The 18,202-nt window shown below is 37.7% G+C and overlaps 2 protein-coding genes across 2 annotated transcripts in view; one reads left to right on the forward strand and one right to left on the reverse strand.

Moving 5' to 3' along the window:
* Positions 1 to 2,961: 2,961 nt before the first annotated feature.
* On the forward strand, positions 2,962 to 16,425 carry PPID (peptidylprolyl isomerase D). Its single transcript, XM_030312834.1, has 10 exons — positions 2,962 to 3,146; positions 4,390 to 4,530; positions 6,708 to 6,814; positions 8,968 to 9,156; positions 10,059 to 10,181; positions 10,325 to 10,431; positions 12,165 to 12,306; positions 15,054 to 15,140; positions 15,233 to 15,275; positions 16,027 to 16,425. Exons 1-10 carry the CDS (start codon positions 3,062 to 3,064, stop codon positions 16,113 to 16,115), a joined length of 1,113 nt encoding a protein of 370 aa, XP_030168694.1. The 5' UTR covers positions 2,962 to 3,061; the 3' UTR covers positions 16,116 to 16,425.
* ETFDH (electron transfer flavoprotein dehydrogenase) overlaps positions 15,142 to 18,202 on the reverse strand; it is a 32,291-nt gene continuing 29,230 nt past the window's right edge. Inside the window, exon 13 of the mRNA XM_030312833.1 lies at positions 15,142 to 17,205. Coding sequence (XP_030168693.1) covers positions 17,042 to 17,205 — 164 coding nt within the window. The 3' untranslated portion in view covers positions 15,142 to 17,041. The remainder of the gene's footprint in view (positions 17,206 to 18,202) is intronic.

Genomic DNA, 18,202 nt, shown 5'->3' on the forward strand with positions numbered 1-18,202 from the left:
GACAGGATCCTGAAACTTTCTTCCCAGACTCTGGTGTCCTTTCTGACATCTTACCTTTGATAAAGGGGTTGGGTGTTATTTCAAACTTGTCTGGCTCCTAGTTGGGATCTCAATGATCCACAGTCTATGCCCATATAAAGGTATGAACTCAGATGTGTGAAACAAAAGTTTTCTTTCTATTACTCACTTTAAGTTCAATTTTGAATGGTCTATTCCAAAGGGTTGATAATGCCATAATCTTTGCCAATTTCTGGTATCTTACTTTCTCCTCTTGGGATTGGATCTAAACTTGATAATGTCTAGTGTTGCAGCCAGTTTTGGGGCAATCCATATTCTCTCTGGGGCTTGCTGCCTTCCTGAGGCTGTATTCAGGAATCCAGGCACATATTTGCTCTGCTCTCAGATCTCATAAACCCATCTATGGAGGTTTGCTGGATTTCCCAGGGATGTGACTGGGGAAGATGGTTCAGAGACTTCTCGTCTCTGAGACAATGGAAATCTGCACCACCATTGCCTCTCCTCTTACTCTCCTCTCTACCATCCGACCCCCCCAGTCTCCAGGATAGGGGATGAGTTTGTTTATTTGAGTTTTACTACTACTATTATTTTTTTTGCAAGTGGAAAGCCATGCTCTTACAAAAGATGTTTTGTCCAAATCTCTTGCTATGCCAGGAGTCTTTTTTGTTCCTGTAAAGCCAAAACTTTTAGAACTCCAAAGCCAGGAAAACTGGTTTACCCTCTGTTTTCTTTGCTGTCACATATTTCTCCTACAGCAACGAGTACAGAGCCTAGCTGTTTGTTTGGGTGGAGTAAGGGGCAAAGAGATTGGAAAGGAGAATACTGCATGGGGGGTATGATCTATAAATATTATCCTACCACACTTATGAGGGACAGAAATAATAATAGAGCTCTTAGACAAATACTCATCCCTCTATTCAGATGAAATTATGTTCTTAGCCCTAAGAAATAGTGCATGCCGCTTGCTCTTTGTTTCTGCACACAGGCAAGACTTCAGAACTCTGAAGCCCTGTTTTAGTTAAGCGGACAATGGGACAGGTTGTCTTCTAGAAGGATTTATCTTTTCACTAGAGATCAGTACTGGAGTGGTTTTGAAAGGTATGATTCTGTTACCCAAGTTTGTTCTAGGAATGTGACAGTTTATATAAAGCTGCTACTTTACTGTGAAAAATCTAGACACAGTGAGAGTAACATTTAGTCTTTTACACTCAGAAACTTGTAGAACAGGAAGAATCACATTATATTTTCTGAGAATGCAGAGGTATCCTCAAAGCACCTTTGCAGTTTGAACTTTCATTTTGAAGTATGCTATTATTTTAATAAGGTATTAGCTATTTATAATTAATAATTGCTTATGCCTGTTGAGTACTATGTTTCTGATACTAAAACATCTAAATAATTCTTCACCTAATCCTCATAAAAACCTTAAGAAAGGGCACCTGGATGGCTGACGGTAGAGCATGCGACACTTGATCTTGGGGCTGCCAAGTTCAAGCCCCACGCTGGGTGTAGAGCTTAAAAACAAAACAAAACAAAACAAAAAAACAACTTAAGAGATACCTATAGTTATCCTAATTTACCAATGAGGGAACTGAAGCACACAGAGGTTAAGTAACTTGTCCAAAGTCACAAGTTAATTAGTGATTGAATTTGAACCCCGAAGCCTGATGGCACAGAAGTGCTTAACTATCCTAAGTAGTTAATCACAATGATATTCATAATGATAATAATGGTTAGGAGGTTATGGCGTAAAAGTGACAATTCTCAGAATAATAAGCTAAAGGCTACCTTTAAGCTAGAGGAGTAGAAAACTTTTAATGTGAATTTATGTTTTGATATTTGTGAGACAAACTGGAAATTGCCATTTGCAGCCTGGAAATGAGAATGGATTAGAGAACAATTTATTTTGATTCATATTCATCAAAGGACTCATGAGTTGTGTGCTGAGCTTACTTGATCCTCAGGGAACCACAAAGAATCAACACCATGGAATTCAAGGATGTCAACTGGTAAGGAATTAAGATTTTACATTAGTTTTAATGTGCTGGAATTTGAAAGGGTCAGCAGGAAGCACTGATAATCTTCTCAAAGCATACGCAAAGACACATGGAAATAAAATTTCTTGTTAGCATTCTGTATAACTCATTCATTCATTCAAAACAATTTATTGAGCACCTACTACCTGCTGGACACTGTTAGAAGTGCTCTGGATAAAGCAATGAACAAAACTAAATTCTTGTCCTAGCAGAGTAATTCTAATGGGAGAGGATAGATGGAATAATGAACAACTGGAATATCACAAAGTGCTAAAGAACATACCAGTTCTCTCCAAAATTAGGCTTGATCAGAGGTGAGTCTACGTTCCTATGAGTAGGTAAAATCTTTACACAAATTCCCATAAGGGGAAACTGGACCATAACACAGTTTTATCAGGGAACGAAACTGCTCTTTTCTGGACGTTCAGCTTCACAGTCATCAGTAAAAATGTTAACATTAAGAGTAACTTCTAACAATAAGGCAGTAATAACATGGCCACTATTGATTAGCTACCACCAGGCTGTGTTAGGCACTGTGCTAAGCAATTTACGTTTCAATCCTCAAAACGACCCCCCAAGGTGAGCATTTTGTCCCATTTTCCAGACAAGCAAAATGAGTTTCAGAGAAGCAGTCACTCATCCGTTAGCGGCAGACCTGAGGCTGGGATGGAGAGGACGGTCTCCAAAGCTCTTTTACACTACCGTGGTAGGAAAAGCGATGAAACATGTGCGAAAACAATAAAAACGATCGGGGCTGCAAATTCAGTACGCGAAAAGCAAGAAAGCACAGGGCAGAGAACTACAGAGAACGCGCACGAGCTCCAGCGCGCGGAAACGACGCCGGGAGGAGGCGCCGGAAGTCAGGGCGCGGCTTCCCGACCTCACGCCGGAAGTAGCTCGTCAGCGCCGCCGACAGATCGTCGCGGAGAAAGTAGCTTTGGGGTCGAAGGTGCTGGGCGTCTACGAGATTGTCTGAGTTCGCTCCCAAGCGCATCTGCAATTCAGTAATGTCTCACCCGTCCCCCCAGACTAAGCCCTCCAACCCCAGTAACCCCCGAGTCTTCTTTGACGTGGACATAGGAGGGGAGCGAGGTGAGCAGAGTCTGATACTTGGGGAGTGGCCCCGAGGAAGCTGGACTTACCAGGATTTGGGCGACTCCGAGGGTGGCGTGCGGTTCGGGCCAGGGGCTGCACTATGATGCGAAGGGGATGGCTCCCTAGACTGGACTGTTGGAACAAATACTGATTTCCAAGGCTGGGTGGAGCCCGCGCCCTTGTACCAATACCATCGGTCGCGCGGAAGTTTCTGGAAATTTCTGGTTTGGGGATTGTGGCGGCCTTTAGTTTGTCTCTCCTGATTTGGTTGTACTTCCTCGCCACCTTGCATCAAGCAGGCATGAAATAAGGTTGTTTTATGTACGTAGTGGGGCATTCGGACAACTGTGATAGGCGTTTGTTGAGTTCCGGTCACGCCGTGTCTTTTGCCACGCGAGGTATATATCAGCCGCTGCCATGTGGTTTATAAATAGAGCGACTTTTGTTTGTTGGTTTTTCTTATTACCTATTTTTAACTTAGAGGTACCGTCAGGTTGGTGAATATTTTCTGTTTTGGCATTGGGAAAAAGGAGCTCAATGTAGCAATGTGGTTGCCTAGGCTACGTCAGCGGCTCGGAAGCTCCTAGGGTCTTGTGAATTAGCGTATCGATTTGTAACTGAATTGCTCTTGTAGAACGGGTTAGGTTTGTGGGGCTAGGCTGTGTTAACGCAAATACTAACGGACACATCAGGATTTAGGGACCCCGTGGATGATAATGGACGCACATGTACATTTAGTTTGTTTTGAAATTAGCGCGAGGTTTATTTTACCTGCCTTAGGAGTTGTCTAAAATGGGAACAACTTCACATTTTTGCTTGAGCGGCTGCATTAGGCAGATTCCATAGAACACAGAGGCTACAGTTATACTTAAAACTCAGCCAACCTGACCACTCAAAGGATATTTAATTTTCTCCTATTGGTTACTTGGTGGTTATAATTTCTGAGTACAAGTTAGAAGAAATTACTCAGAATTTAAAACCATTTGCACTTCATAGTGTCCCTTATATGGTGTTAATCTTCTAGCTACTGTATTTATGATCTTTTGTTAAGATGTAGAAAAGTAATTGCTTCAGACTCATTAAGATACATGACACTTTACATTAGACTAAATTCGAATGTTAGAAAAATGACCAAAAAAGAGAACTTGATATTTCAGTCACTAGAATTTTACCAGCTCCCCTTTTAGCATTTGCATATTTGGTTGTTTGTATACTGACATGATTTCATTTTTTATTTTAGTTGGTCGAATTGTCTTAGAATTGTTTGCAGATATTGTACCGAAAACTGCAGAAAATTTTCGTGCATTGTGTACAGGAGAAAAAGGCATTGGACCCACCACTGGGAAACCTCTCCATTTCAAAGGATGTCCTTTCCATCGAAGTATGTGTAAAAATTTGAATCTGATTCTTTTTTTTTAACGCTTATTTTTGAGAGAGAGAGTGAGTGTGTGTGTGCGCGCGCGCGTGCACGTGGGGAAAGAGCAGAGAGAGGGAGACAGAAAATCTCAAGCAGGCTATCAGCACAAAGCCTGATGTGCGACTCGAACTCCCAAACAGTGGGATGGTTCCTGACCTGAGCCGAAACCAAGAGTTGGACGCTTAACCAACTGGACTACCCAGGTGCCCCTTGAATCTGATTATTGTAAATAATTCTGTAGGCATTAGGGAAGAAAATACCAAGTGATAAAGAGTGAAAGTTAAAAATTACTGCTGGTTTCAGGAGGATGCTTTGACATCTGAGGCAGTAGCTCAATTTTATAAAGGTTGAGCTGTGAAAAGTGGAATTCTGAGAGGGTGCTAAGGTTTACTTAGAAATGGAATGCCTTAGCTTCACCAGACATCTGGCTCTTCACACCAGTGGGATTAGATTGAGAAAAAAGGGTGTGCTATGATAAAGAACAGACTTTATTTTTATTTTTTATTTCTTAAAGTTCACTTATTTATTTTGAGAGATAGAGAGTGCATGCGTGTGTGCAGCACAAGCGGGGGAGGGGCATAGAGAGAGAGACGGAGAGTCCCAGAATCCCAAACAGGCTCTGTGCCTACAGCTACACTCACAAACTGAGATCACGACCTAAGCTAGATCAAGAGTTGGATGTTTGACTGATGGAGCCATCCACACGCCCCAAGAAGCAGACTTTAGCTTGACTGATGACAAAAAAGTTATACCTAGTACTGGACAGGATTGCCTGGGAAGGCTGTAGCTGATTGAAAGATTCAGTGTCTTGGTATTATTTTAATTAAAAGATGACACTTCACAATGCCTGTCACCCTTTGTTTAGTGATTATTTGATGGTTCCCTAGTAGGCTCTAGGTTCCATGAATTCAGGAACTAAATCTTTTCATCGTTTTGTCTTCAGCATACAGTATAGTTATTAAATAGGCATTCAATAAATATTTGCTTAATGAATAAATAAGTTAAAGCATAATCATGAGTAGTATTTTTAAAAGAAACTTAAGAAAAAATTAATGTTGATTATAAAATGTTTAAATGTTTTACATTTATGTTTAATAAAATACTAAAATATACTAATAGAATGTAGTATTCAGAAGAGAGTTGATGTAGGAGGCCTGAGACTGCTTTCCTTAGAAAGGTTTGCTTGCAGGATGGCCATTAGCTGGAGTTTAGGAACTTGGCACTTGAACGATTCCCTGAATCATAATGATGGTTTACTGTGCCTAGATTGTTTGTACACACACTTTGATTTATGCTGAACATCTCATTTCCTTTTGAGAGTCTGAAATTTTGGTACATGGCTAGGTAGAGAGTAACTGCATGATCAGCCCTGATGAAAACCCTGGATGAGTCTGTAATGGGCAACAACATTGTGCACATGTTGCTGCATTTTTTTTTTTTTGCTGGGGGAAGAATGTGCTATATGACCTCTCATAGAAGCGAGAGAGTGTAAGGAAGCACATGGATTCCTCCAGACTCTGTTTATTATCTTTTTCTTTTATCATCTAGTTGTGTATCTTTATTACATTATTGTAATGCAACCAAATGCTGAGGCCCATGAATCCTAGAAAATGTCTGAACATGGAGGTGGTCTTGGGAACCTTTGACACCAAGTGCTAATACTTGCTAAAGTACTTCCATTATCGTATAACAAATCTCAGAATAATTGATCTTATTTAGTAGACTTTAATGAGTAACGTGCCTAGCCATGTGCATGGTGAAAAGCAGTTGCTGTACTTAAATTGTTTCCTAGAAGAGACAGATCATTACAATATGTGTTGTAAAGGTAGAATCAAGATGCTGTGGGAGGAAAATTGATGAGATCCAACTTGGGGATCTCAGTGACGGTTTCACAAGGAGGTGCCGTTTGAACTAATTCTTTGAGTATTAGTGAGTGAGCAGGCAGTAAAAGTAGTTTGGACTCAGACTATGAAAAATCTTTTAAGAGTTTGGAGTTGTGGGGATGGGTGGGGAAAGACAGGAGAGTGCTAAGACTAGAGTCATGTTTTAGGAAGTTCATCTTTCTTATTACATGTTCATTAGTTAACATTACTATAGTCCTCCATATTTTAGTTTCTAATAGCTGTTTTCCTTTTTTGTAGTTATTAAGAAATTTATGATTCAGGGTGGAGACTTCTCAAATCAAAATGGGACAGGCGGAGAAAGTATTTATGGTGAAAAATTTGAAGATGAAAATTTCTATTATAAGGTAAAGTGGACAAAAGGGAATGTTTATTGCTAATAGTCTGGGATACTTGTTGGACTAAGAACCAATAAATGTTTCAACGTGTACTTAGATTCTCCTTTTCTTGTAAAAGGTATCATATTTGTAAATATATATTTAATATATATTTACTATTTTTAATATAGAAAAATTTGATCCACTAATTTTATTTGGCAAAAATACAATGGTTATGCCTGTGAGATCCAGGTTTACATACTTCAGTAAAGCCAATGAGTTTTTAAGAGTGGCCACCATATGGCAGAATTGTTTCCAGGAAAAATGTTCTCATTATCAGAAGGATGGTAACTTGTGCATCTTTATGCTTGAATTTGAAGAGCAACAAAACCATCGCTAATATCCAGGATGTCAGGGGATTTGCAAAGTAACGGATATGGTTAATGTCCAAGCTCCTAAAGGACATTAGTGGTGCCTATGCCTTCTTATCTTCATTTTCCCAAGATGTAATTGGGGTATATTGCATCATTCAAGTTGTAAGAAGGGACACGTAAGTACAAAAGTAAAGTAATATCTTTGGAAATGAGGAATATGAGCAAGGTAATTAGGATAATTTGAAAAGAAATTGTCATCAGTCTTTTAAACAGTATTCATTGGCTGCAATTGTATGTATTTAGTACTGTCACTGGCACCAGAGGGTTTATAAAAATGAATGGCTTTGATGATAATTTAAGATCTTACCAGGAAGACAAGATTAAAACACATGGGACAACTGGAGAATAAATAATATGCAAATTAATGCTAAATTGATTGAGACTTTATATATTCTAGGAGACAGGTATGATTTATATATTCTTAATTATTAGGGGAGACATTGAAGAGGAATGGGTACTTAAACTGGGCCTTGCAGGGTGGCCAAGACTTGGTTAGACAGGAACTAAAACATAGATGCCGGTTTGAAGGATATGAGTGAGGAAAGACAAAGGCAATAGAAAGCTAAGAAAATAAAGTTAATATTCTATTTGATATTGTGGGAAAAGCACCAAACTTTGGGAATGGAAAAAAGAGAAGCTACCTGAAGAATGAAAACTAAGATTATGTGATCACTTTGATCAAAAGAAAGGGGGCCTATTGAAATGATGGTTTGTGCCTTCTACAAACTTGGTAGCCTTGAAAGCTGAAGTTTTTTGGTTGCAGGGGTAAAAGGCATTTTTGGTGGGAAGACTAACAGGACAGTGCATGACCCGACAAAAATTTAGAAAGTCTAAGGATAAAGTGGAAAGATGAAGACATTGGGTTTCATAGAATCTTTGAATAGGTTGATGCCAAGTAGAAATTTGATTTTGAGATGTATGCAGCAGTTTGTTTAGGTCATTCTCTGGAATGGTTCTCTGAAGATTCACCTGGAGTGAAAGCCGTAATGTTTGTATTTTTTTTTTTTTAAGTTTTACTTATGTATTTATTTTGAGAGCATGCGTGTGTGTGCGCGCACACGTGCGCGTGCATGGGGTCAGGGCAGAGAGAGGGGAGAGAATCTCAAGCAGACTCCACGCTGCCAGCACAGAGCTGACCTGGGGCTAGATCCCACAAACTGTAAGATCATGATGTGAGCCAAAATCAAGAGTTGGATGCTTAACCACCTGAGCCACCCTGGTGCCCCTGTTTGGATTCTTCTGAGATTAGGAAAGTACCTAACGAATGTCCTGTCTAAATTGAATGTCCCATCACTGTTCCCAGTTTATTGATGTGTAAAGGAGGAATCAAAGTGTAGGCTCATAAAAATGGGAAGACTGTTTCCTGTTCTCAGACTGTTCCCTGTTCTCAGAAGAGAGAGCATTCCTTATGAAAAGAGGGCAGAGTACAATCATTAGATTTCCATAATGCAGCATCTTCATCTTAAGTTGAGATACAAATATGTTCTCAAAATGGCCTGTTTAGAAACCTGCCCCCCCCATTGTTTTCATTATTTTATTTGGTTTCATAAACTTTTCTTAAGGTCTAAAAAGTGATTAAGTGCCCCATGTTTGTGGATTAAAGGTTGCAATTTATACAAAATAAAATTACATTGTTTGCTCTGAATAACATTAAAGCCTGCCCTAGTTTTATGTGAATGGTCAGTGAAAGAATAATTCACACTAGGACCACTAACCTTGGTTTTCTTTTAATGATTTTTATTTCTACAGCATGACCAGGAAGGTTTATTGAGCATGGCAAACGCAGGCTGCAATACAAATGGTTCTCAGTTCTTTATCACAACAGTTCCGACTCCTCATTTGGATGGGAAACATGTGGTATTTGGTCAAGTAATTAAAGGAATGGGTGTGGCAAGGATACTGGAAAATGTAGAAGTGAAAGGTGAAAAACCTGCCAAAGTAAGTAAAAAGTTATAGTGAGATATACTTGTTATCTTAATTACTGCCTTAACCATAAGTAAAAGGATCAGGTGATTATTAGTTGGGAGAATGTTGGGATGACTTTTGGTATTGAAGCTTGGACTGCCACTTTTTTTTAAAACTTTTCTACAGTGGGAAAGATGAGATTAGGGTAGCTTTTAGGAGATTTTTATTATTTCAACTTCAATTTTGGTGATTTTTTTGTAGGTTTCTTAACTCTTTTCTATACCTGCAAAACTTTGAATCAGTATGTACAGTAGTACATAGTAGGAAGAGGACAGGAAACCAAGAATCCTGTCTAGACTCTGCCATTTAACTGGTGGTTTGGCCTTGATCTTGTTATTTAAGTTTTCTTGGCATGTTTCCTCATCCTGTATAAATTACTTGAGGGTTTAGACTAGATTATGTAACTCTGTAAAGAACCTCGTATTTTACATGTGTTTGAATCACAGTGGCCAGAATACTACCTAACCTAGTTGGCAGGGTTGTGTGTGGGAACTGGAAACTGAAATACTTAGAGGAAATAGACTGTTTCTCATTGTATGACAGAAACAGTAGTAAACTTGAAAGGACATGCCTCACCGAAAGAAAATTATATAGAAAATGATAACATTTTCAACTATTCTCTGTATACTGAGCCGCTAAATAGCAGTAAAACACTTGCATAAAATAGTGACATTGTATTGTATAGTGGAATGTATATAAAGGGCATTATTGTAATTAGAGCAGATAGATGAGACTTCGGTCAATCTGTCATTTTAGAAGTGACATGGACAGTGTTGCACATAACTTATACCTGTATAGCTTTTAAACCTAGATCTCTTGTTTTTAATCTCATTAATATGGTAGTGCATCTCTACAATTTAGGATTATTTTTACAGTTGTGCGTTATTGCAGAATGCGGAGAATTGAAGGAAGGGGATGATTGGGGCATATTCCCAAAAGATGGCTCTGGTGACAGTCATCCAGATTTCCCTGAGGATGCAGATATAGATTTAAAAGATGTGAGTACTTTCAGATTAGTCAAACTTTATTAAAAATAGTACTAAAATTTTGAGCTTTGTATCAGTCTGTCTTAATGATAGAACCTAGCATTTAGCTACATTAATTACTAAAATGCAACATATTTGTATTTTTTTTTATACAGGTAGATAAAATTTTACTAATAACAGAAGACTTAAAAAATATTGGAAATACTTTTTTCAAATCCCAGAATTGGGAGATGGCCATTAAAAAATATACAAAAGTTTTAAGGTAATAAAATATTTTTAGTAAGTTAATTTTAATAACTTGTAACTTGAATTATAAACTGAAATTCAGAGTTGTTTATTGTCTTTTGGGCAAAATTACTTTGTAGAGTAATAACCAGGTGTGTTGAAATAGTTGCATTTCTTTTGTTTCCTCTAACTTCTTATTTTGAAAATTTCAAAATACAGGAAAATTGAAAGAATAGTATGTGAATACTCATGTACCTTTACCTGTTTTCACTAATTTTTAACTTTTGCTACATTTGTTTTTGTAGAATCATTTTGAAAGGAAGTTACAGATACCATGACATTTACCCCTTCAATGGCTTAGCAGATATTTCCTAAGAATCAAAAACATGCTTCCACATAACCTTCTGGACCACTGAAAAAGACCCCCAGAATAACATTCATCCAATAATATTGTCTAATATGTAATCCGTGTGATTTCCCTAATTATTTCACTTGGTTTTGTGTCTCTAGTCTCCTTTAATCTTTGGTAGTTCCTATTTTACATTAGGTTTTCTAAGTCATTTGTATTTTGTGCAGTCTTAAGTCAGTTGTTTCATGGAATACCATCTGTATTTGTTTGCTCCCTCAAGATTATTTTGAGGTTAAATATTTTGGCAAGACCACTTAAATCAGTGGTGTTGAATATTTCCTATGATACCACATCCTGAAAGCACATGTCAATTTGGCCTATTTTGAGTTTTGGCATTTGGTTAAAGTGGCATTAGCCAGATGCTTGTGTCATAAAAGTACCTTTTCCTTTTGTAAATAATAAGTACTTTGTGAAGTGATCCTGTGAGATTGTGTAAATATCCAGCTCCTAATCTTTCTTTCATCCAGTGGGTGTTAGCATCATTGAAGATCTTTGCCCGAATCAGTTATTACATTGATGGTGACAGAACTGATTTTCTAATTTATCATTCATAGCTGGCATTCTAATGTTTGAAAGAGCCTCTTCCCTCTTCCCCGCCTCCCTTTTTAGTACCAGTGTAGATCTATGTTTTTGGTTTTTTTTTTTTTTCCAGTTCAGCTTGTTACTGTACTCTCCTTTTTGATGTTCAAAGGGTTCCAATTTGTCCAGTGGAAGTCCCCTTTCCTGTATCTGTTTGACATGTTCCTATTAGTCTCTGAGCACTTGCTTGCTTTCACAAGGTGTTCTATGTTCATCTTGTTTCTTGATTTGGTATTAGCAGTTTCTCCAAGGAGCCCTGGCTCTTTTTATTGGGGGATTGATTTTAGAAACCAGATTCTGAGAGCCAGGTGTGCTCATCATTTCTGGGCCTTCTTCCGTGGGCAGAGCTAAGAATTGTATTAAAATACAGTTCAAAGTCAACAGTTCAAAGTCAATAAAGTCAGCTGTATTAAAATACAGTTCAAAGTCAACTCATTCTATACCCTCTCCCACAGTGAGAACCTTGGCCCAAACATAATTACATTGGAACGTAAATAATGGAGATCGTGAGTTTTAAAAATTGGGACATGTTAGTAGTGCATGATTATCTTTAGATTTGGGGATTGTTGTTAAATTGGTTTCTTTGAACACTTTTGGGGAAAAAGTTGGAACAAATAAAAATAAATCTAAAGGAAAATAAAATTATGATCATTAAGAATATTAATATTAGTATTTGATGAGCTTTTTATATCAGAAGTGACATAATACTTTTTGACATAGTTGAAGGAGCAGGTTAAGTCGTATGTGGCGTTACATGCCAACTTTATTAATGTATTCTCCAGATACGTGGAAGGTTCAAAGGCTGTTATTGAGAAAGCAGACAGATTGAAGCTGCAACCTATAGCTTTAAGCTGCGTGCTGAATATTGGTGCTTGTAAACTGAAGATGTCAAATTGGCAGGGAGCAATTGACAGTTGTTTGGAGGTAAGTTTCTTTGACATCAGACTTTTTGAAGGGGTTGGTTTATGATTTATCAACTTGAACAAAAACAATTTTATATACATTAATATATTTTATTACATAGGACCTAATAAGACTTGATGAAAAAGTTCTTTTATCTCTAAATACTTTGGACCTTCAGTTCTTCCTGTTAATCCATTCATTTAGCTTATAACATTATGTAACTTAATACCAGTGAAGTTATTTTCCTTTTCCCTTCAGAGCACAGTATCAGCTCATTTATTCATTTTAACATATTGAGCACCTATTGTGTGCTAGGTATTGGAAGACAAAGCCAGGAATGATTAAGATTATGGGTTGTGGAGCCAGTCAGACTTGGGTGTTTTTGTTAGACTTCCGTTACTAACTTTGTGTTGGGTAAGTCCTAATTTTAGAGAGTTGTAACATCTTTATTATTTATTTATTTATTTGCTTATTTTAAAGTTTATTTACTTTTAGAGAGAGAGAGAGAGAGATGGCATGAGAAGGGAAGGGGAGGAGAGAGAGGGAGAGGCTCTCAAGCAGGCTCCGTATTGTCAGCACAGAGCCTGATGTGGGACTCAAACCCACAAACTGTGAGCTCGTGACCTGAGCTGAAGTCAGGAGTCAGACATTTGACAGACTGAGCCACCCAGATGCCCCAACATCTTTATATTAAATGAAAATAATGCTTGCCTTATGGAATTGTTACAAAGATTATATAACATGTAAGAACATTTAGCACAGTATTGGGTATAGTTTAAGCACCTAACAGAGATAGGGTGGTTTTTTTTTTTTTTTTAGATACGAGAGAGAGAGAGAGAGAGAGAGAGAGAGAGAGAGGTAGAGAGAGAGAATGTCAAGCAGACTCTGTGCTGTCAGCACAGAGCCTGAACTGGGCTCCAACTCACAAATCATGAGATCATGACCTGAGCCAAAACCAAGTAAGACATTTAACCAGCCGAGCCACCGAGGCACCCCGAGATTAGGTGTTTCAGTTAAAAGACTCATACTCTCAAGGAACTTTTTATTTGGCTGAAGAGGGAGTCCGTTTCAATTTAGGGTCATCAGGATTTACATAGGGAGAATGGATACTACTGAGACACTCAAAGGTCACCTGTCTTCATGGTGACATCCAGGGATACTGACTGATAAAGCTAGATAGGTGGCAGCATTATCTCCTTAATCGAGCAATTATGACATTCTTCCTATTGCATAGTTGAAAAATTTTCCAAACTGTGTATTTTAGAAAGACCCATCTCCAGTAATTTTTATGTATTTTGCACATTAAGCAATGTAATTAAATCAGCTATGCCCAGAGTAAGTAGAAATCAAATGAGATCTGGGGTGCCTGGTTAGCTCAGTTGGTAGAGCACGTGACTCTTGATCTTGAGGTTGTAAGTTTGAGTCCCATGCTGGGTGTAGAGATTACTTGAAAAAAAAATTTTTTTTTAATGAGATACTAATTTGGTAGGATAGGTAGAATAAGGGCTAGTATATTTAGAAGGGAGCATACAACAGGGAAAAATTTATCCAAGGAAAAGTTTGGTCTTCACTCTGGGTTTCTTTTCTTTCTTTCTTTCTTTCTTTCTTTTTTTTTTTTTTTTAAATGTTTATTTCTGAGACAGAGAGAGACAGAGCATGAGTGAGGGAGGGTCAGAGAGAGACGGAGACACAGAACCAGAAGCAGGCTCCAGGCACTGAGCTGTCAGCACAGAGCCCGATGCGGGGCTTGAACTCACAAACCATGAGATCATGACCTGAGCCGAAGTCGGTCTCTCAACCAACTGAGCCACCCAGGCGCCCCTCTTTTTTTTTTTTAAAGTAGTCTCCACACCCAATGCGGAGCTTGAACTCCTGACCCGGAGATTAAGAGTGGCATGGTCCACTGACTGAGCCAGCCAGGTGCCCCAACTCTGGATTTCTTTTGGACCTTTGTGAGGCAGATAATATGCCTTTTGTAGTAAAATCTTAGTATTGACCTTTAGAAGATGTGAATAAACAAAATAGGTTATTTCTAAAATGTTTGTTTCAGAGCAGAGACCTATTAAGTGTTAACTACTGCTCCTTAAACTCATAGATTGCAAGTAAAGAGTGTAACATTTTTATTCATGTTTTTCTCTGATAATTTAGGGTCCAATCAGGAGATAGAAACTATATAGTAATTTGAAAAGAGAAAGTTTAATATAAAAGTACATGTAAGAGGAGATTGGAATAATGAGGGATTGGCTAGTAAAGAGAATTCTGAAGAATATGGGAATAGCAGATAGATATCTATCTGCCATATATAAATACATGGAGCTGGGATGGAGCCTCAAGGAAAAGTCACCTCTTGAAGGCCCTTAGGCTGAGATCCGTACTTCATTGGAGAGAGGATAGCTGTGACTTACTGGTGGCAGAGAAGTTCAGTGGGTACCATACTTGTGATTCCCTGTAGTGCTTAGGGAAGTTACCTGCAAGGGAGCTCCTATTGACCAAGTAGTGCTGTTGACCAAGTTCAGTGCAGGAGGAGCCCAAGAGAAATGCACTGGAACCTGCAAGAGAAACAGCTTTTCTCATCCGTGTCCCTTTAGTGCCCTCTACTGACAAAATGTAATGTGCCAGCTGGCAGAGGGTATTTACAGGGTCCATCCAACTCCATTATCACAGAGCAGTAAAGGGTTGATTTGTAGCTGACTGGCAGTAAATTGAAATCTAGCACATATATTTAATAATATTTAGATAAAAATATTAATTTTACAATTTTTTTGTAGGCTCTTGAAATAGACCCATCAAATACGAAAGCATTGTACCGTAGAGCCCAAGGATGGCAAGGATTAAAAGAATACGATCAAGCTTTGGTAAAATTTTGTTCTAAATTTTAATTTTTTTAGACAACCACCTTCATAAATCATACATCTAATTTCTTTAAATGTTTTTTTTTCAATTAAAGGCTGATCTTAAGAAAGCTCAGGAGATAGCACCAGAAGATAAAGGTAAGTTTGTACTTTTTATAGTGAAAGTTCATTTTGTCCTGTAAGAATTCACCTTCATAAACCATTGTATTTTTTTGCCACTTAGAGACCTATTTGTTCAACATATATTACAGAATGTCTGTTATTGGGCTAGGCATTGGCCATACTGCAGTGAACATCAAGATCCCTGCTCTCAAGGAGCTTACATTCTGGTCTCTCTTCAGAATATTGATTTTCACACATCTGAATACTATTTTTCTATCATATCATTTGAGATCTGGTTCCTATTGCTGTAATTCTAGTTGAAAGCACAGCACTAAAAGATAAAGTATTTATGATGAATTTAATGTTTGGGACCATTCCTTAAGCTGAATGAGGCCATAATATAAGTATTCTAGTTACTGGATATGTTTTAGGAAAGCTATGGAAAGTTAGAGCACAAAAATTTGTTTTTCAAATAATGTCTGCTACAAATAGTGATGGTAGGCCTAGGTATTAAAATATATCTTCAGTTTCTTACTACTAAAGTAAAATAGGAAAGGCACTTCTTTCAAATTGACAATCTTCTAAAATTATGTTTCATGGTTTTTGTGTTTGTGTGATGTTTCCCCAGTAAAATATTCTGTTAATAGAGCTCAGTTACTTTATGGACAAGAAGAGTTTTATCAACGGCGGAGGGCGTTAACTGTCATACTAAAACATCAGTTTGTTGGGCATCCTCATTTTTTGGATGTTTTGAGAAATAACTCTTATTTACATATTTATTTTACAGCTATCCAGGCAGAATTGCTGAAAGTCAAACAAAAGATAAAGGCACAGAAAGATAAAGAGAAGGCAGCATATGCAAAAATGTTTGCCTAATAAGGAATTCAGTTTTACTTACATATGCATTGATTGTATAAAGGCAATAAGAAAATTTAAAGGTTTCTGTCTGTTATAGATGATCCCTGATGTGTTTCCTTTGATACTTCAGTTTCTCATTGTTTACAGTTTAGGAATACTGAAAAGGGTTCACTCTTAATAAAATGGTGTTACAAAATACAGTGAAGTTGGTTCTTTTTAATGGCTATTCTGCATTAGTTACAGAGAATAATGGTGTCCAGCCTGTTTCTAATCTCCTAAAGACACATCTGTTGGATAAACAGATTAAAGCTTAAGTTTGTATACTGTTTCCCTTGATTCTTTGATGTATTTCTTTGTGGTTGGTTTTTGCTGGCATTTTTATACTTACATATAATACAGATATACATGTTCAGGGGTTGGCAGACTTTATCCAGAGGCCAGAGAGTAAATATTTTAGGTTTTGTGGACCATGATCATCTGTCACAACTACTCAGTTCTACAGTTGTAGCCACAGACAGTATGTAAACCACTGGGCATGGCTGAGTTCCAATAAAACTTCATAAGAAAAGTGGTGGGCTGGATGCTCACCTCTGGTCTAGAATAATAATACGTTTATACTTGAAGTCTTGAATTTGACAAGTGCAATATACATTAAAGGCCAATAGTGTATTTGCTATTGGTACTGAATGTCTGAAGAATTAAAGAGGTAAGCAGATGCTACCTCATTGATAAGGTTTTATGTAAGAGGCATATTCATAATTTTTTATGGGACAATTTTAGGTATAGGTATAAAATTTTTATTTCGTTGATAATTTTATAAACATTCTGATCAGTAATACGTGGTAAGATAGTTTGACAACCTGTTGACTTCTAAATGTTTAGTTAGCTTGCCATACATTTTAAAGAAACTCTCACAATTGCCTGCAAATGAAATCAGTTGCAGTTTACATTCCATTGTAAGCAGGTCCTCCACCGCCTTCAGGTACCACCCAGTTAATATTCTGACTTGGATCTTTAATATCACATGTTTTACAATGCACACAATTCTGAGCATTTATCTGTAACCGAAATCCATCACCTTGTTCCAAAGGTACAAATTCATAAACTCCTGTAAGGAAAAATAAATAATACTATGAAGTGTGTATTTTGACTTTTAAAATTCAAACATAGAAATTGAACCCCTGCAAACAGTAGCTACAGAAACCTTAAAGGTTTGTTTTCTGAATGTTTACCCGTAGAGACTATTATGAAGATCTTGGTGTGTGCCATTGCTGTTAGTATAAATTATAGATAAAAGGGGTGCCTGGGTGGCTCAGTCGGTTAAGCGGCCGACTTCGGCTCAGGTCATGATCTCACAGCCCGTGAGTTCGAGCCCTGCGTCGGGCTCTGTGCTGACAGCTCAGAGCCTGGAGCCTGTTTCGGATTCTGTGTCTCCCTCTCTCTGACCCTCTCCCGTTCATGCTCTGTCTCTGTATGTCTCAAAAATAAACGTTAAAAAAAAAAAAAAAAAACTAGTTAATATTAAAAAAAAATAAATTATAGATAAAAGTAGAAGGTACAGCAGTATTGGCTGAGTTAGTCTTACTAACAAGGGAACAACATTTAGCAGTTTTTGAGCTCCAATGTTATATGTGTGCTATAACATAGCACATAGCTACAGTTGAAAAGACAGATTACATCCAGTCCTTCCCCCTTGAAGATTTTAAAACCAGTGTGATGACAGAAATTATTTAAAAGTAAAGTCAAAAGACAGTTGGGGTGCCTGCCCTCAGAGAGCTTATATTCAAATTCTAGTCCTTCCAGAATGTACTAATTTTCATATATCTACATACTATTCTACCATATCATTTGAGACCCAATTCCTATTACAATTCTCATTGAAAGTTCACACTAAAGGATACAGTATTCATGATGAATTTAATGTCTGGGACCATTTCTTTGAGCTGAATGTGGCTATACCCTAGTATTTTAGTATATATACTCTCTGTGTATGTGTGTGTAGGAGCAGCCATGACAGAAATGATTTTAAGTCCTGTGAACATGGAAAGAGGTATTCTTTGGTGTTCCATAATCCTTATCTTGGTCTGAGAGTAGAAAGGGAAAAG

This window comes from Lynx canadensis, chromosome B1, assembly GCF_007474595.2.
Source record: "Lynx canadensis isolate LIC74 chromosome B1, mLynCan4.pri.v2, whole genome shotgun sequence".
NCBI classification, from domain to species: Eukaryota; Metazoa; Chordata; class Mammalia; order Carnivora; family Felidae; genus Lynx; species Lynx canadensis.